We start from the raw sequence: 20,024 nt of genomic DNA, 5'->3' as shown, positions 1-20,024 counted from the left end.
GGATTATTATTATTATTATTATTATTATTATCATTTTATCATTATTGAAATTTGTTTACCCAGAATAGCCTTTTCAGTTCCTATTGGTACTGCTATCAAAGGGTCCTGCGAAGGAGGTCCTAGTGCATTTAAAGCTCCTATTTGCACTGTACAAGTAAAGCAATCGCTCAACTAGACAACCGCTAGATATCAATCCTATTCTCATGCTGAACGCTAAGCAGAAGGATAGAATCACACCTTTATAGTCTCTGGCATGTCTCGACCGAGTTTGAACCCAAAAGCTCCCCGCACTGTAAGCGAACGCTCTACCACTAGGCTGCAGAAGCCTTGTATAAGAATAAAGAAGTTGGCTGTGGAAGCCTGGTATAAGAAGGGCCTAATTAGTTTTATGATATATCCTATCATTTACACAAACGAGATATTTACACAACATTAACAAAGTTGACTTTCAAAATCGTCACGGTGAAAGACTCCGGTCTTTACTTCTTGGAGGACGACCACTTGTACTGTCATCACACTCGTTCGTGCATTCTGCAGCTTCTTTTTTTACTTCGTGTTCATACTTAGGAGAACGTGGATATGATTTATATTCGTAGAATTGTCTGTGTGCTCCTTCTTCACAATCTGAACAACGGCAACGTTTCGATGTAGAGTTAGTGCTAGAGTGAGTGCGCACACTGTGGCGAGGTATGTACTTATTATGATATTCCATTCCGCTCGTTATATACTGCACTGCAGGAACCATGCAGCATTCCTTATAGCATACATCGGGCGACATATGAGAACTTCTTGGCTGCAGAATAACAGGTACGGGAACAACGTATGGAGCAGTACTCCGATACGCAATAGGACTTCTCTCATTGTATCGTACAAATGAAGAATTAAAATTCTCGTCGCCGCTTCGCCTCGACTGTTCATCACGAGCTTGCTCCTTCATTTTTTCACCCAGCAAATCATCAACACCTTTTCGTTTATTGCGTTGAGAATTCTTGCGATCTGTTGTATCTTCTTCCGTGGGACTCTTTTCACGTTTGGGCGAATTGCTTTGAGGTTTACTATGTGGTGCCACTGGTGAGACACTGCGCCGGTACTCTCTTGTACTCTTTATGTAATCACCTCTAAATGAGTGGTGTTCTTGTGGACTTATCGGGTGATATATTAAGTCAGGACTGTGACGGCGGAAGTCTCTGTCAAAGGGACTACGAGATCGACGCTTTTCAATTGGACTGTGAGAGCGATAATGATAGCGCGATGACGGGTAATGGATCGTGGTGACACCTTCTGGTAAATTGACAACACGTGGATGTCCAACATATTGATGAGCAGGGATGTGGTGATAACCTGCGTACATTGGAACAGTTCCGGACCTTTGCTTTGAATACTCTGGAATAGACATAGCGGTAGGTCGATTAGCCTGTGAAGGTAGAGGTATTTTTTCCTGACTTATTAGACCGACTTTTGGTTTTCTTTTCGGACGATATTTATACTCGGGGTGTTCCTCCATATGTAAATCACGTAAACGCTTTGCTTCTTCAGCGTAAGGTTTTCTTTCTTCTTCCGTTAAAAGTTTCCATGAGGCACCAAGACGTTTAGATATCTCAGAATTATGCATTTTCGGATTGGCTTCGCTAATTTTCTTTCGTTCCAAGCGGGACCAAACCATAAACGAATTCATCGGTCGTTTGATGTGACCTTTTTTAACTTCTATCTCGAGCTCATTATTTTCCATTCTTGTCCTTTTCGCTACAGGAATAAAATATAATGTGAGCAATAAGAGAAAGGACAACAGTGCAAAAAATTCAGTAGAAATAAAACCCGCACGACAGTATGTCGTACACTATACAATTTATTGCAATGTCTAAATATAAATGTGATCGCAGCTTGTAGAGTAGTAATAGGTGAAAAAAGTTGCTATAAATCCACAGTAAATCTTAGTCAACGATAAACAAAGTAAAACAAAGACAAATAATAGCATAATACTGAGTTTGGATTTAAATAGGATTGAGTCTTTTCTATTGTGATGAGAAGTATTTATTAACCTCAGGATTAAAACAACAACAGAGTAGAATAATAGCGAAGCACAATAAAGACAAAGACATTTTAAATGAATATACGAAATAAATGAGTTAAAAAAAAGTCCACCGTACTATGACTCAAATAATAAAATAAAAAATCCAAGTTCACATAAATCAAAGCTAATCTACCATGTTGTTTAACAATGCCGAATATGCACAAAAAATAAAATCGGCATAGTTTTACCACCACGTGAAAAGAACGCACGATGTGAAGTGTAACTTGTTGAGAAAAAAAGTCGTGTGTGTCGACAGTAGAAGTCTTACCTCAAATTTCAATTTGTTTTGCCGTACTTATAATTGATCATAATAATATACAGTAAAAAACAAATTTAATTTTAAAAGCACCGTTAAAAGACAACAAAATCTTTATCTAGCTGTCAGAATTCGATATTAAGCTTTTGTTATGGAAAGAGCCGACAGCTTAAATAACAAAAGCGAAGGTCAACATTTTAAAAATGGGTGAAAAAAGCTTTCGAAAAACAATCTTTTGTGCTAAGATAGCTTTTTGTGTTTTGTATTGACTAATAACATGTTGTGCTTTTGTACTACAGAACGAAACAACAACAAATTATTACAACATAAACAGTAGCAAAGAAAAAAATGGAAGTTTGACTTACCTGGTCACCGATCAATGCTTGCTAACCAAATTGCTTTGCTCACATAAAACCGACGCAGAAATAATGTTTTTTCTTTTCAATACTCGTTTTTAAAACTCGCAAAATTCACTAGCTACCTATTGTTAAACTTTTTTATATTGTTAGCCTATTGTTTAAATAACAATACAATAAATAAAAGCTTTCATTCATAACTGCTCGTTGTGAATAGAAGCATTGTTGGTGGTTGTATTGAGATATTCAACTACCCGTCAGGTACGCTGTATTCATCAAATTATTCTATTGTATTCAAACCCATTCAAGCTTTCACATATTTATACAACCACCAAACTTCAACTATTCACTAAAATAATCATGAATGAACTGAGAGAACACAGCAGAACAACAAAATTTCTATTCGAAAACAATTATTCGCAGTTTCCTTTATGTAAACATCGAATATAAATAAAAATAGATGTCTTGACAAAAAAAGCTTTTTAACTAATAAAAAATTGGAATTATGTACGTTAATCTTGGTAGGTTCGCAATTTTTCGTATTCTACAACACAAACGTAATAACAACCTTCATTTTGTAATTAATTTTTTAAATACGAAATCATGCATAGAACTCGTTCTATTTTTTGGCTATTTTTGAAGCTCTCCCTAAATATGGAGAGATCGCATTTTTATACAAATGTTATCAGAAAATCACGATAAAATATATAATGTCCCTTTCTTGGAATTTATTTCTAAGCTTTATGAAGTTTATTTTAGTATTTGAGCATGATCTTAGCTCCCCGGGCTGAATATTTTTCAACTCGGCCGGTAATTTCCTCTTTAATAATAGCCGTCGTCTGTCTGTATGTGTCCGCGAAAGGCGTGTCCCGTAACGGAAACAAGAAATTTTTAAATGCGCACCAATACCAAATGCGGTATACTTTTGTCCACTTTGTTGCAACAGGTTAAAATAAAGGACGGGCGACCCCGTGGATTTTCCAACGGGCTAACGACTAGTCTATATTAAAATACCCGTATGCGTCTGTCTGTCACGCAAAATGGTACCGCAAGTAGTGAGACGCACGCAATGCGATATATAAAGAACGGGTGAACCCGTCGGGCTACCGACTAGTATTTTCGAATAAGCACCAAGTTTCTCAAGGCAGTCTTTGATTAAGCGCCCATTGTATAGGGTGGGCCATACGAGGGGAGGGGACTTAATCAAGGGGGTTGCTTTATAAGTGCGCTTATTGAACTTTAATGAAATTACCTGAGCGCTTATTCGAGGAGGGGGGAGGCCTAAAAATTGATGGGCGCTTAGTCGAATCGTTACAGAAGACACAAAGCGGATTCTCGATTAGCAAATTATAATTGTTGTTGTTTAATTTGTGGATCAGCCTATTTTCGACTTTTTCTGGGAATTATTTCTCACAGATTAGCCTAAGTTGAGCACAATCATAAAGAATTTTCTTAATTATGCTGAAGCCAGTACTTATTTCACGAGGACTTATTTTCCGAAAATCTCGAGAAAAAATTTGAAAAGAATATTGTCCAAAAGATTTAAAAAAAAACCGAAACAGAACAGGGTATTATGCATGTACATGGATACTGACAGTCAGGGAAAAGCTATCCAAATCGACATTTAGATAAACTTCATGCAATCACATAAAAGTTTGAAATCTTGCTTTCTAGCTAGCTAAATACATGTAAGCTTGCGTAAGGTATAGTACACGCGTCGACTGGATGACAAAATAGACATTTCCTTTGTTCAAAAGAGAGAAAAGTATAAACGTATCATTAGATACACCAGAAATCAAGAACATATATAACTAAATACAAAACATAAAGATCCTTATATATACGAATAGAGAAAATTAAAATGATTACACAGCCAGTTATTATAGTCCTTGTATCTTATTTGTTCAGAACACCAACAGGATAACTTATAGCTATACCCATAAACATCGGTATACCACGCCGACGACCAACGCAAAGGGGAAACCAATGGTCAGGCTCCCTTCGGGCGCTGACCAAAAACAACGACAAGAAGTATAAAATTATGTACATCTTAACAATCTCACAATTCTACATTACACAATGCATATTCTAGTCACGTGTCAAGCACACGTCGAAGTCTGGGTGTGATGGCGGTCAGTTTTTCACACAACTCCACTAACTGAAATTCATTTGCTTCGCGTATTAAGTTCGTTAAAAATATGTACTTCGCTTCCGTACTGACGGTTAACGGTTGTAGCAAACCAAGAATCGATTCGAATTCTAAAGGTAAAAAAAAAGAACTATTTAGTTTTTAGTATAATACGCGCTTTTGCATTACGTTGTAAAACTTCCCGAGTATAAATTTTACGCAATAGCAGTATAAGCTTATTTCCCCCTGTTTTGATTTTCGCACAAAAAGCTCCGCGTGTAGTTTTTGTATCAAATTCACATATCGCAAACGTTTTTGCGCGAATATGATGACAAAAATACAGTTAAACTTACAATAACGACAACTTGTATAAGACGGCCACCTGTCCTAAATACCACATGTTGGATTCCCCAATCATTTGCCACTCTATAAGACGACCACCTGCCTAACGCGACCAGCGGTCGTTATATTTTACCCGCATGCAAGTTAATATCTGTGTAGGACGACCATATTTTTCTTTTAAAAACCAGAACAAAAAACAAACTTTGCTACCGAAAAACGAATTCGTAGTACAGCATTTAAATTAGTTTGCATGACTTGGAGATCACACCGCCTGTATAATTTCAAGTAGTTGCTTTAAAATAAAAACGTCGTAGACGGCGTGTAACAAGACGAACAAGAGTAGCCTTCTTATGCAGATTTGACTGTGATAATAATAATAATAATAATAATAATAATAATAATAATAATAATAATAATAATAATAATAATAATAAGGTAACTAACTTAAGTACAAGCGTAGAAAGATGCAAACATAGGCATTGAAATTGCGCACATAATAGAAATGTTAAGCGCCAAAATTGACTGTTAGTATAAAAAGGTTGAAATAAGATGCTTTTAACCATCTAACAGCATCTTGAAACTTCCAACAAACGTCAATATTAATTCTCGATAACGGCTAAACCACATTCCCGAGGAATCGCAACTACCCCGTTTTTTTTTTGAAGTGTAAAACGTTTTTGTCGAAAGTTCAACATTAGATGATTTCTAGCAAGTTATGCAACAGCTATATTTCTTACCAGCTCTTTCTCTTATCGCCTTCCATAATGTTAAGCGCACTTTGACAATACTTCTACGTTGCAGTTGAAGACGAGCTTTGCGAATCACATCGGTCGGTAGTTCGTCGATAGTTACCGGCGTAACAGATGATTGTCCCGACTTGCTGCGAGTACTGCGACTACTACTACTTCTCGAGATGTCCCCTTCTTTATATAAAAGTTTATTTTCGTGTATTTCACGTAGTTCGTCATTATCCCTCTCCTCTTGTTCTTCAAAGGAATTCCGTAGTATTGAAAGTATAGGCGAACCTTCGAGTCCAGGCTCTTGATCATACTTCTCGTTGATAACATCGAAACCTCCTTCCTTTTTGTTTTTATGCATCAGCTGAAGTTTTCGCAATTGTTGATTCACGCTATTATGTTTTTTGCCCACATCGTTTTTAGCAGAAGATTCAGTGGGCAGCATCACTTTAGCCTCTGAAGACTTGTTTTCTTTCTTTGCCTCCTGTAGTTGCAAAGATTCCTTAGCTGACTCCGAAGAAATTTTAAAATAAGACTTCGGTGGAGGAGTGTTCGGTGGACCCACGGCCCTTCTACTAGGAGGTGGCGTTTCGGACCTTTTTTTCTTATTTTTTTGCGATATCATGGAAGCGTCGCCACTAACACGTTTACGAGAGTTTTGATTAAAAGCGACATCGTTAACATCGGCTTCATCCACAGCTATAATCTAAACACAACATATTTTAACTACAGTCACAACTACGTTCTCGCTTAAAGAAGCATAGACAAAAAAATCCTTCCATTGCGTGGACCATCCTCGATCATACCTGATCTTGTTTTAATTTGAAAGGATTTCCAAATGTATGTACACGTGCTTGACTTGGATCGACTTCACGAAGCGGTTTGTTCTGGTTGATAAAATCTTGATAGTTTCCCATCTGAGCAATTGAAATTTGATGCTGACTATCTATATGAACAAAAATTTGCCGTAACACGCAGAAATCTAGATTGCAGCTTCCTTTTGGAAATTTAGTGTTACCTTCGTCTTGCACACTGTTAGAAAGGCAAGATATGTGGAAGAAGTTTGTCCGGATTCTGTCGAGGTGTTGCAACACTTCTCCACGATGAATATCGAAAGGGTTTTTGTAACTTCGAACGTGAGATTTCTAAGAATGACAATATACAAGTCTCTATATAATTCACTTCTTTAATTCAACTGCACGTGTTGCACACAAAAAAATCAATTTGTGTTTAATACTTCGATATGATCTCGGATATAATTTTTCGTTCAGTACATGTCAGAGATGAACCGCCAACAGTGTGGTGTCATAGTGTAATTTTTAGTGACGAAGATCTTAAGAAGGTCTGATGATTTTAAGTCACATAGTGATTGCGCCAGGATTCTTATCGAAAACAATCCTTATATTAGCAAATAACTAATTTACTAATGCTTCAAAAGTTTCAGGGTTTGTAAATAGTGCTAGGACAAAGACGAGAACAGAGAGATTTGAAGCACTTTTGTTGAACCTCATAAAGGCAGATTTCACAAAAATTTCTTTCATTAAGCCATTGGGTAAAATTAAAGTCGATCTCTCCAAAACTAAGATTTTGTTTGAACATTGTGTTACTTAGATATAAAATATTTTTACCTCAACTGGGACCGGCAGATTGCGATTTGCCATTTGATCTTTTGATTCTTCCACGCTACAGAAAATACGATATGTTTTAATATACACACGAAAAAACTTGCTAGTGTATTTCCTTATGTAAAAATTGCATGTATACATAGGCTGATTTGAAATTTGCACCTAAAGAAGCTTATTAATGCTTACACAAGGGCAAAAAAAAAGTGAACAAACCTTTTATTCTTGGATACTTGGATGTGAGAAAGTTCCCGATTGATTGTTGATGAAGTTTTTTGAATTAAAAACTGCTTGAAATCTTTTAATTTACCGTCTGATATTTGAGGTGCCCTATACAGACATGCAGTATGGTTAAACACAGTTTTTGACATTACACGAAGGGTGTATAGAGTGCTACTGCGTGATACGATTACATAAAAAAGAAAAAACACAACTGGCAGGAAGTTGATCTTTTTTATATAACAGCAAAGTTTACCCTGCAATATTTAAGTGTGGTATTTCCATTGTCTGCTGCTGACTATGTAAATTGGCAAGACGTTCAGCTTCAATTTTCGCTTGATGTTTTACCTTCTTCAGGTAAGATACTACACTGTAATTCATGGAACCGTCTATATGATCAGGAATTAGATTGTTTGGTGCACCCATTCGCCTTAATGCGTTTCGCAGAGGCTATAAAGAAAAAACACAAAATAGCTAAAAGATTATAAAGCATGTAAGTGATTAAGTTAAGTTAAAACATACTGCACTATAATAGCTCGGCATGCTCTTCAAGTATTCTTCAAATGCTTGACGCCACTTTACAGTAGGTTTACATTTATGCATTTTAAAAAGCTCGTCTAAAGAGAAGGCAATGAAATGTTAATTCAGCGATTGAAAATCAAACCAACATCAGAACTAGAACGACTCTTTACCTAGTAAAGGAAATATGACGGTATAATTGTATGGCATGACAAATAAATTAACACATTGAAGGTTTGTTGATGCTTTTAGATAACCAAACGGATACCCAAGTTCAGATGATGGCGAGCTACCACTGATAAATGTCTAAATGCATAAATGTAGATAGATAGATTTACATATCTCATATATCCTAAAAAAAATTGAAAAAAGAAGCATACCTGCCATCCAACATTTGGTTGTTTTCTTTCGAGAATGAACTGAGTTAAAGGTGATGGCTCTAGTTCATATTTGTCAAATGGCATATTCTCAATAATCATAGGTTCTGTTGCCTTACACAAGAATTTCACATTAGGGTGACAATCTCGAGGAGGCTAAAAATATTTATACTTATCAAAAACAGATATAAAAACAGGGTGATATGAAACACAACACAAAAACTTACAATTACGGAAGTAGATGAGGTTGGCCAGAAACTTTCAGGAATTGGCCAATGACCTACAGTTCCTTTAATATTAGTTCGGACATATATCATTCGTCGTTGCTTTTGCCAAGTAGAAGAGTTTGTATTTGCGACACTTGGCGATAAGAGATTGCGGTTGGTATCAACACTTGGCTGTTCTTCACCTCTAATAGGTATATCTGGTATACTCATAGAACTAAAACAAAACAAAAAGCTATAATTTATTTAGGCATCCATACATAAATAAGGCATCCACAAAACATAATGCATGATATACCTAGTTACTTGTGCTTCAGTTTTAGGTAGAGTCAAATTTCCTTCAGCTTTAAAAGAATTGTGTTGTTTCTCATCGACATAGCTTCCATTTATTTTAGGTAGTGGATTCGGCATTGGATTCTTCACCGACAAATGATGTCTGTTATTTGGAACAAACATCATTGGCGAGATCCGTCCAGGCATTTGTGGCACTGGCAATATTCCTTTTACTTGATCATTTTGCATATTCACTGGAATTGGTACAGATGATGCCATGAGAGATGGCAATCGTGAGGGCGGTACAAGTGCTGGTGACGGTAGTAACCCCTTTCCACAATATGGACCATTTGCAATCTTTGGAGGGTCTACAGCAAAACCATTATGCAAGACAGGATGTTCAAAAGTCTCGCTAAGTTGCCCATTAGTATGAGATGAAATAAAACCATTGTGTAAGTTTTCTTTTGTTGAAGAATGTTGTGCAAGTTCGGTCACAGGAGAATTGTGTTCATTTTCTTGCTTGTCAACACCTAACAAAAATTATTTACTGCAGATTAAGCTGTCTTTAAAAAATAATTTTTCTATCTGGTTACATGCAGTTTTATTGGGGATATGTATGTCTGTATGTAAGTTTAAAATTTTTAACTTTGCATACTTAGTAAAACCTTCCATTCAGTATAAAATAATGTACCATCTTTTCATCTTTTTGAAAATAAAATAAAATTAACGACAAGTTCTGTCCCGCATATCAAAACTTTTTATTATAACAGATACCAAGATATCTCCAAATGCTGACAACTAGCGACAGTTTTTTGATTCACACTAATGGGAAAATATCAGCTATTGTTAGATATCCCTAGTTATCAGCAAGTGTGAACCACGTTTAACTGGCTAGAAGCTGTGAACCCAGGACAGACTTTTATGAAACTTGCAAGAAGCAATTTTATCAACCTCTTAGTTGTGCACTTTGTTTAACCACCTCCACAGAGAAAACAAAACAATTTTTAAAGGGCGGCTTTACAATTACATTAGCGAAAAATAGCAAGTTTTAAATACCTTCAATAATATCTTCAGGATCAGCTCCATATTTCTCAAAATTTATAATCACACCCGGAGTCAACATTTTTTGAGCTATTGACTCCATCGATTGCATTAAATTTTTATGTGTTCCAACGTTGTACAATTTACCTTTAAAGTAAAAATTACAAATTCTATTATACACATGATAGCAAACAAAACAGTTATCCTTGTCTCATGGCACCAGTAAACACTGGATTTATTTATAATTGAACTGTGAAACCCTTGTGTATTCTATAAATGTATAAGTTTTTTGTGTGAGATTCCATGGCAAAACAGCAGATCATGCTATCTTTCTTAATGAAATAGACCAACCTCCCGTAAGTTCACATAAATTTGATAAAGCCTGATCCTCTGGTTGTATCATTAACAACTTTTCAAAAACTGATGAAGCAAATCCAGGTATCTTTAAGTTTAAAACAAATAATCTCTGATCCCATCTGTATAACTCATTTGTCAGTTCAGCTCCAGGCAGTAAATTATGAGAGGGTAATTTAATCTAGAAAGAAACAAATCAACTTAACAAAACTGCTTTCTCAATGCAGTCTAGCCAATTAAAAAGGCTAAGGTAACCATTAAAAATGAGCCTTGCGTGTTCAGAAAGGAAGCAAACGGTGGTTTAATGTTGCTGTGTGGCTGCATGCTGACTGATTGCTAATGCTATCAAATGCAAAATAAAGGCAAAAAAGATGCACTTCCTTTTTTAATATTGCAGTGAAGACAAACATCAAGGACTTTACAAACAATGGTTGTAAAAACATAAGAACTGAAAAAGAGATTCAAGCATAAGATTGCATCATCATTGCAAATATCTAATATCCATATGCTTTTTCTTGAATTTATCAGCCAGCTAAAACCTTACTAAGCTACATTAATCCACTTTCAAAAAATATTTTCATAAAAATTATGACACTGAAACTCTACTTTTCAATAATAATTATATAAAAGAAGGTGACGCAATTTGTAAAGTCAAACCTTTGAATACAACATATTAAAACAAAATTATTAGAATTTTATTGCTAAGTTTTATCTGCAAGCCGGAAAGATCTTTTTATTGTGACCTTAGGACACTTTATGTTCTTAAAAATGATGGTAATGTTTTTTTGCAAATTATGTCAAGCTTAATTACTTCGAACTCCCACTTGCAAATAATTTTTGTTCTGTCATTAACTAAATTTTAGGCATAAATACACACAAAGTTATCTATGATCTTCCATTTTTATTCCAAGTTATAAAGACAATATTAATTTTTTGCAAATCTAGGAAAGATTAAGAGAATTAATATTCATGGTTGATTTTGGTATGATTTCATTAGAATAAATTTCCACGAAACTTATCAATGAAATGTTTTCTGAAGGCACTAAGTGAATATTTTATATCCAAAAAACATCATGCAATCTGCTAAAAAAACCTTGAATGATAGTTATAATAGAAGAACAATCAACTAACTGCCACATAGTGATTACAATAAGACATTTTAAACTATCAATTTATTAAACATCGTTGCTTGTTGTGTACAATATCTGTAAATGGCTTTTAACCTTCAACATACATTTTATTTCCAAAGGATGTAAACCTCGATTTCTTATGCTTACTGATTTTGCCTAAAAAACTTTATCACTACAAAAACGGCTATACTTGCAAACGGAAAGTTATAAAGTAAAATATATTATATTTATTTATTATTTAATATATTTTATTTTATATTTTATATAGTAGCCTAAGTAAGTTACTTAGGCTACTATATAAAATATAAAATAAAATATATTAAATAATAAATAAATATATTATATTTTACTTCATAACTTTCCGTTCACAATTATAATAATTTGGTTTATTATTTTTATTACTGTTATTGAAATTATTTACCCAGGATTGCCTCTTCAGTTCCTACTGGTACTGCTATGAACAAAGGTCCTGCAAACTATGAATGTTGTGCAATCACAGCAATTGCTCAACTAGACAACTGCCTAAGATATCATTCCAATTCTCATGCTGAATGCTAAGCAGAAAGGATCGATTCCCACTTTTATAGTCGCTGGCATGACTCAGCCAGGGTTTGAACCAAAGACCTTGCGTATTGAAGCGAACACTCTACCATAAGTCAGTAGCCTTATGTCTAATTAGATTTTCGATTTATTAAGGTGAATCAAAAGTTGTCAAATTGTTAATGAAGTAAAGGAGTCAAATAACAAGTCATTCCAGATCGCTGAATCATGAACTAATAAAAACAAGCTGATGTTTTCATTAAATATAAAATTGGTATATATTAGACATCTTGGTGAATGGCTCAATGGCTCAATCAGTTAAGGTGTTATGAGGAAAGCAAGTGGCTGTGTTCGATTTTCTGTAATAAAACCTTCCATAAAGCTTGTTGATGACATTGCAATTATTCATTTCCGACATTTCGAAGCTTGATGTAACTATTGCTTGTTTATCTGCTAATAGTTTGTGGTAATATATATGCTTTGCGATATAGCTACGCTCTTGATAAATGATGTTTATTTTGTTTTCTAAATTTCGGGAGCATCATTTTGCTTGTGAAAGGCATGATTAGTTTCCAGTCAACTTGACTGTTTGCTTTTATATGCTGACAGTCCAATGTCTAATGACAGACCTTTATTTTTAGCGCTTATCAGTTGTGTCAATTTGTACAGGGTTCACACTCATTGTGCAAGTAATTTTTTAAGGATATTCAGAAGAATTTAGGAAAACATTAACGGTTTTTTAGAAGATTTTTTTGATTAGCAAGAAAACATTAGCATTAGGATATTTTAGTAGAATTTGAGTATGTGTAAACCCCAAGAATCAAGAATGTCAAAGGAATCAAGTAAGGAAGACAAATTTAATGGATCAGATTTCATTTCCGCATTAGCTAATGCAGAATATATTTTAGACTTATATTCTACAAAATAAAAAAAATATTAAAATACATAGGAGGGTTTTACATGGGGTGGAGATACCATGTCTGTAATAAAAAACACCACGACAGAAATCGACAATGACAAAAGGACACAGAAAATTACCATGCCGGCTCGGACAACATCCAGTTGCACAGGGTCTGCTGGGAGATGAGGTGGAAAGGGAAAGGTGAATTAAACAACGAAGTTATAGGTCAGGCGAAGAAGAAAGGGGGACAGGTGGAGTTGGTTTTCTGCTAAGTAAGAAGGGAAAATCAATTACATTCAAGGCTAATTGTAGCAAAATTCGCAGGACAGCCAATGAATATTTCTGTTATTCAAGTGTACACACCAACATATTTAGAATTTGCAGGAAAACACAATCTCTACATAACCAACACTCCTTTTTAGCAAAAATAATTTTGAAAATGAACATGGCTATCACCAGGTGGCCAATACCACAACATGATTGATTTGATCCTGATGATTAACAACCGTAAGAAATTGCCATACATACCAAGGTGCAGATATAGATTCAAATCATAGCTTGGTCATGTGCAAGTTCCAGAAACAACTTAGATATATACAACTTAGAGATATAAACTTGGGTGATCCAAAAGACACTGACAACCTAGAAGATAAGGCGGAAAGGCTTTATGCAGTGATCAATAAATCTGTAAAGGAAAGTATTCCATTAATGCATAAACCTAACAATGCATGGATTTCACAAAAAACTGAGATTAGCAAAGCAGAACAGATTACAATCAGCAGAGAAAATGAGAGAATATAAAAATGCATGCAACCGAGTTTGCAGATCTGCACAAGTCAAGGTGGATGCAGCAAAGATGTGAGAAAATAAAAAGCGCCCAAGAGAAAAAAATCACAAAAGACATACGAACTTATCAAAGACTTGAAAAAGAAATGGACAGCCAAACAACGAATGATAAAAGACAAGAACGGAAAGATCCTGCAATCACCTAAGGCAGTGAAAAGAAGATGGACAGAGTACTGTGAAGAACTGTTCAGAACAAAAAGATCCAGATCAAGAAGTAAATAGAACGCTAGAAAACCTTTATGCTATAGCACCACCTCAACTTAACACTGTAGAAGACCAGATTTTAAAATCAGAAGCTGAAACTGCCATCAAGAGACTCAAATCTCATAGAAGTCCTGGATCAGACAGCATACCTGCAGAAAAAATTAAAGCAGGAGGAACTGTGTTAGAAGAACAGATGTGAACTATGCAAGAAGGTCTGTACAGACAAAAAACAAACCAAAGAATGGACGAAATCAGTAACGGTGACTTTTCCAAAGAAAAGAGACCTTGGGCTCTGCAGCATTTATAGGACAATGTCTTTGATAAATCACATGCGTAAATTGTTTTTATTAATAGTTTTGAACAGATTAAACAGCAGAATCGAATCTTTCCTACCAGAGGAACAAACTGGTTTCAAAAGTGACAGAGGTATGGTTCAACAAATCCTAACATTAGGATTAATTGAAGAGAAGTACACAATGAAGCAGAGAAAGTATGTTTACAACTGTTTCATTGACTTCAAAAATGCTTTCCATAGTGTGCAACATGACTTGATATGGGGTGTATTAGAATCTTATGGAGTTGATAATGGACTTATAAAAGTTTTAATGAGTGTACACCCAAGTGCTAAGGCTGCAGTAAGAGTAGGATCTGAGGTAGGTGAATGGTTTAAACAAGAGAAAGGAGTTCAACAATGGGACCCTATATCACCTTGCTTTTTTACCATTTACTTAGAAAGAACAATGGAACGCACTCAAGAGTCAATGCTGGGACTTGAAGTACATGGACATACCATTAACAATCAGACCTAATAGAAAAGAATTGGATACAACTACTAGAAAATCTCAACATGATAACAGCAGATGCCTTAGATTATAGGTTGAAGATAAACACCAGCAAGACGAAAGTAATGGTTTTCGGAACAAATTCCACTAATAGAAACATCAAGCTAAACGGAGAGGACATTGTAACGGTTGATCATTTTGTATATTTAAAAAGTCTGTTTTCAGCCTGTAGTTGTGAGAAGGAAATAAAACGCAGAATAGCTCTTGCTTATGATGTTCTTTCTGGCATTGGCAAAGTCTGGTCAAGTAATGAAATCAGTGTAAAAACCAAGTACTAAGTGCTACAAACATGTGTTTTCAGCATCTTACTCTATGCATCGGAAACATGGACACTTCGCAAAGAAGATGTACAAAGACTCGAAGCTTTTGAAATGAGATGTTACAGAAGACTGCTTGGAGTACAATTGTATAAGATTGCCAACATAGAAATCGTTGAACGAGTCCAACCCAAAATACTAGTAATGCAAACGGTCATCCAACGCAAGCTTGGTCTCTTTGGCCACATCTGCTGTATCGACAACAAACAACTTATGAACACTGTTATGCGAGGAACAATTGAGGGAAGAACAAAGTTGGTAGACCAAAAAGAAAATGGAGTGACAGTCTAATAGAATGGTCAAATACAATGCTACACAAGCTGACAAAAATGGCAGATGAAAGAGCAACCTGGAGAAGAACGAAAGTGATTGTTGACACCTAAGGGCAACACAATGCCCACGAAAATTATTATATTATATATAGGAGTTTTCACAAAAAAATAATTTTATTTTTTTGGATTTTTTAGGATTTTTAGACGTTAGAACCCTGTTGTATTTGTAATAAGGTATATACAAGATCATGAATAAATCATAGTCTAATGTGATCACTGAACTTTGTAAGATTCGGTTTAATTTCTAAGGCTTACCTGTGGCTCCAAAATATTTCTGTAACACATATCATTGAACAAAAAACCCATTTGTTTTGCAAATAAGTATCGTTAAAACTAAGAAATTAACCTTTTATCACTTTTCCTGTGATTTAAAAAGGTTTTCTGTTAAAAAAAAATATTTCAGATTTAATCCGATTTGACATTATTAGGTTGCCCAGAGGTGCATTATAAAATAGTTGAGAAAAAGGCGTTTTACAGCATGTGTTTCTAGCAACTCTTTTTTGTTTCTACTGTATTAGGTACATAAAAAATTCCCTTTAAAAAATATGAACATACTTCTGGGATTACACCGTCTATGTCCATAGCTGAACATCCATCTGTAAATAAGAGAATAATTGCAGGTTCAAGATAATAAGGATTGCGTCCCTGAAACAAAAGAATAATAAATTGCTTATACTGCCACAGTATCAATATCCAAAAAAATTAGGACACCATAGGCTGATGCACATTGGTAGGATTATAATCAATTTGCACATTGGTACGCCTATTTTAAGGACACCATTTCTTTCTGTTAGGGCATTTCCAAGGTTTTACCCATGGATTATTTTAAAAAAATAGAAAATACATTTATACAATTTTTAAATATATTTTAACAAAAAACCGGAACAGAGAAAAACAGAAAAATAACAGAAAATAAAAAAATCATAATCATGAGGCTATTGTTAATGTAATTCACCCAACAGAGAATCACATGCAAATTGCTGTAGAGTCAACTAATGAATGAAGCACTAACCATTCCATAATTATCAATGCCAGATTGCAGACGGTGCATGTTTAACAGGTCAAAGGCGTCTTTAAGTGCACAACCAACATTTGACAGACTGCATCCTTGAAGATTTTTCAATTCCCTGGTAAAGATTTGAAGATTTTCTCTCCAACCAGCCTAGATATCAAAAAACATACATAGAGTGATACCTTTGCATTTAGTTTGTATGTGTTTTTCTCCTAGATTCACTAAAAGTCTGTCTGAGCAATGAAATCTCAAATGGATCGCATTTAAAAACAGCCAACCCCTCAAAAAACAAAATATAGGTAAGTACTGCTTCTTCTTTTTATTTAAAAACCGTTTTCACAATGGTAATAATGATGTCAAATAACTTTTTGAAGTTTGTTTTGTTGCAGTTGATGAAGTAGTAAGAATGTGATTTTGAACATTTTTTTAAAAATTCTCAAACAAAAACTCTGAATCTCACACAACATAGGCTAGATATTGCCAAGAAACATATAACACATATATACACATAATTCTGTTATTTTCTTTAAATTCTCACAACCCAACTCTCAAAAATTGGTTTCAAGATTAAATGCTCTATATTTGTGTGAATTATCAAGCGACTTGGTGGAAAAAATTTATGGATCATTGCTTCAATTCACAATTTTAAATTCCGCAATTTTATTACACAACATCGGATTCACAATCTGTAATTCTGCAATTTCATGATTGCACCACCAATTCGCATCTTTAGTTCTTCAATTTACGATTTTATTGACCATGATTACATGGATTACAATTCATATTTTAAGTTTTTCCGCAAATATTTTGAGAAAATTCGCTATGATGACACAACATGTAAACTGTATTTTTGCAGGAAAGTTATTTTTGGAAAATATATTAAACTAAAACACCCTAATGCTGTGTGTGTGTGCTTCACACTATTTACGATATACTGCATACTTCTACTAAAGCGCTCCACATGAATGGTGGCACAGTTTCCTATTAATTGCTGCACCAGACGTTTAACACTGGGTAATAAAGTTCCTTATCCAGACTTTTCAACACCAGATCCCCCGTCTATTTAGTAGAAAAAATTGAATTTTATTATCCACAAGAAAAATTAAACGGCTATATGTGCTGTAAATCCATAAGCATAAGTTGCACCTGTAAAATTTTTCATATAGATATACTTATATATATATTTATGCCCTGTTGGTCTAATGGCTAAGACACTCATGAAAATGAGAGATCCAGGTTCAAATCCTGGACAGGGCAAGTAAAAGATGATAATCTTGCATCTACAACAACCACTTTCATTTACACATCACAAAAATGCCAAGTTTAGAAAAGGCAATTATACATGTTCGTCCTGCCAAGGAATCTTTTCAAAATAAGGACCACTAAAAATTTTTGCTTGCAAACCTAGGGGACCATGTCCCACGCTCTCCTTTCTATATTGTTGTATTTTACATTATTATATTGAGTATACGTAATTTTTGAGTTGTAGTGGGGGGGGGGGAGAGTTTCTGTTGAGGTACCTGCCCCTGCTTACCCTTCCTATGCCTTTTATCGTGCCTGCCTACTACTATGCCCTTGCCTGTGCCTCCCATGCCTTGCCTAACCCTTGCATGCTGATTCCCCTTCCTATTTCCTTGCCGTGCTTAATGCCTTTGCCTTGAGAACCTCTCCGCAACCCTTTCTATATTGATAATAAGAAGCATAGTAAAACTATTTTTACAAAAATGACGCTGAGAAATTGATGGCATTTAGCACATCAACTTGACTCGTTAAACACATATTGCATCTTTTCATGTAAATAAAGTTAATATATTACTAAAAAAACTATTTTAAAATAATCTAAAGGTCTATTTAATTAATTGTTTACCATAAGAAATAGTAACGCTCTGTGTTCGACCACGCTTAAGGTTTGTTTACATACGAATTCCTCCATTATTAGATTACGTCATTTTAAATTTATGATCGCTCTGAAATCGGAGAATGGTGTATGGCAACAACAGTATTTTAATATCAATAGCTTAATTTAAATCAACAAAGTCATTACATTGAACTTATAACTTTGAGGCCCAATAAATTGGAAAATAACTTGGACCTATTAACTAAAGGTGAGTCAATCCATTAGTTTCAGAACAGAGAGGGGTTGATAATATCATAAAAAAACTTTAAACCACAATATCTTTTCAACCGATTAACAAAAACTTATGTTCATATACATTATTTTGATTAGAATTTCATGCCGACAGGTGAACAAATTTTGTTTTAGTGTATCAAAAGGTCATTGCTGACATCAAAATTCGAACGACGGTTCTTTTCCAATGTTTTTCTAAGTGGATTTTTCCACAGTTTTATCAACTAGCGATATAAAAAATGCATGTTGTACAACAAAGCAATATTTGCACAACTAACTTCGTAGAATATTTGTTTGTTGCACAAAGATTACAAACTTTATTGAAACTAAAGTTTAAGGTAGCTAGCTAAATTAATTGTGACTGATATAAACTATATCTAGCTATAAATATATCCTGGAAGAAAAAAGATTGTAGCCGAGGTGTCTTAAAAAATTATATTCCTGTCTTCGTCCATATATAATAAGATCTCGTCCCATCTCTCTTGTCTTGCCAGGATGTTATTCCCTCACCTGTACTGATTTATTGGGTCCGGTGTAGGTAACCAGCATGTAACGATCACCTCTACTCACGTTGTTTTCACGAGACCGTATCTGACAAAAAACAAATACTGAAATTAAAATAAAATTGTATACTACTGCTAAAAAATTCTTCTCAGAAGACGCCATTTTTAACTACCGCAGAGAATCCTTACTTTAAGAAAAGATTCCACAGCTCCCTTTGCCATGTCAAGGTAGGTGGTACCAAGACACGTCTTTTGGTTCATAGACGCGCTGGTATCTACCAAAAAAACAAGTAAGACCATGGCAAATTTTGTTTTCTGTCAATTTATGTGGTTTTAAAATCACAGTCAAAGTTATGGATGAGAAACTAGAACACATGTTTCCCCTTTGCAGGACAGATCTAGACTAATCGAGTAAAACGGAGCCAGAGGCTGAAATAGAACCACGACGTTCTGTTCGACCACGTGATTTAGTTTCAGCTTTTAATTGGTGAAAAGTGAAATAATTACGAGATTTGGTTGATTTGCATAAATTATGATAAAAACAAATGCCACCCTCCTCCACCATTCTTAGGCACAACTTAGAGGTAGGTTTATTGTTTTACCAATTAATATCGATTAAACATGTTAACATAAAATTAAAATTATGTTTTACATGACCAAGTAATTTTTAATAAATTTAGAATTATCTTCCCTACAATTTTAAATTTAACCTCTTTACTCAAGCGGGAGAGTAAAAACCGAGAGCTTTTG

The 20,024-nt window shown here is 34.7% G+C and overlaps 2 protein-coding genes across 2 annotated transcripts; both read right to left on the bottom strand.

Annotated features, from left to right (window-relative positions):
- Positions 1–380: 380 nt before the first annotated feature.
- On the bottom strand, positions 381–2,841 carry LOC130636115 (uncharacterized). The gene is made up of 2 exons (XM_057445733.1): positions 2,693–2,841; positions 381–1,743 (listed from the first exon to the last, which is right to left on the bottom strand). The coding sequence occupies exon 2, from the start codon at positions 1,727–1,729 to the stop codon at positions 458–460; it is 1,272 nt and encodes a 423-aa protein (XP_057301716.1). The 5' UTR covers positions 1,730–1,743; positions 2,693–2,841; the 3' UTR covers positions 381–457.
- A 1,874-nt stretch (positions 2,842–4,715) lies between these two features.
- LOC130636114 (integrator complex subunit 6-like) lies at positions 4,716–19,696 on the bottom strand. Its single transcript, XM_057445732.1, has 18 exons — positions 19,464–19,696; positions 19,282–19,362; positions 16,644–16,793; positions 16,187–16,276; positions 10,517–10,700; positions 10,181–10,312; positions 9,150–9,654; positions 8,855–9,068; positions 8,631–8,783; positions 8,424–8,556; positions 8,254–8,348; positions 7,988–8,181; positions 7,729–7,842; positions 7,519–7,573; positions 6,909–7,035; positions 6,697–6,836; positions 5,891–6,596; positions 4,716–4,942 (listed from the first exon to the last, which is right to left on the bottom strand). Exons 1-18 carry the CDS (start codon positions 19,572–19,574, stop codon positions 4,776–4,778), a joined length of 3,351 nt encoding a protein of 1,116 aa, XP_057301715.1. The 5' UTR covers positions 19,575–19,696; the 3' UTR covers positions 4,716–4,775.
- Between the last annotated feature and the right edge of the window lie 328 nt (positions 19,697–20,024).

The sequence above is a fragment of the Hydractinia symbiolongicarpus genome, chromosome 3 (assembly GCF_029227915.1).
Source record: "Hydractinia symbiolongicarpus strain clone_291-10 chromosome 3, HSymV2.1, whole genome shotgun sequence".
NCBI lineage: Eukaryota > Metazoa > Cnidaria > Hydrozoa > Anthoathecata > Hydractiniidae > Hydractinia > Hydractinia symbiolongicarpus.
Note: the sequence above shows the minus strand (reverse complement) of the source record. Positions and strands in the feature narration are given on the sequence as shown.

What these genes read in the sequence shown, in the direction of transcription:
- LOC130636115 (XM_057445733.1), bottom strand. Translation starts at nt 1,729, where the DNA reads ATGGAAAATAATGAGCTCGAGATAGAAGTTAAAAAAGGTCACATCAAA.
- LOC130636114 (XM_057445732.1), bottom strand. Translation starts at nt 19,574, where the DNA reads ATGGTCTTACTTGTTTTTTTGGTAGATACCAGCGCGTCTATGAACCAA. An exon ending in GACCCAATAAATCAGTACAG is followed by an intron (nt 16,794 to 19,281) that starts GTGAGGGAATAA and finishes TTTGATATCTAG; the next exon opens with GCTGGTTGGAGAGAAAATCT. An exon ending in CAAGTATCCAAGAATAAAAG is followed by an intron (nt 7,574 to 7,728) that starts GTTTGTTCACTT and finishes TATTTTCTGTAG; the next exon opens with CGTGGAAGAATCAAAAGATC.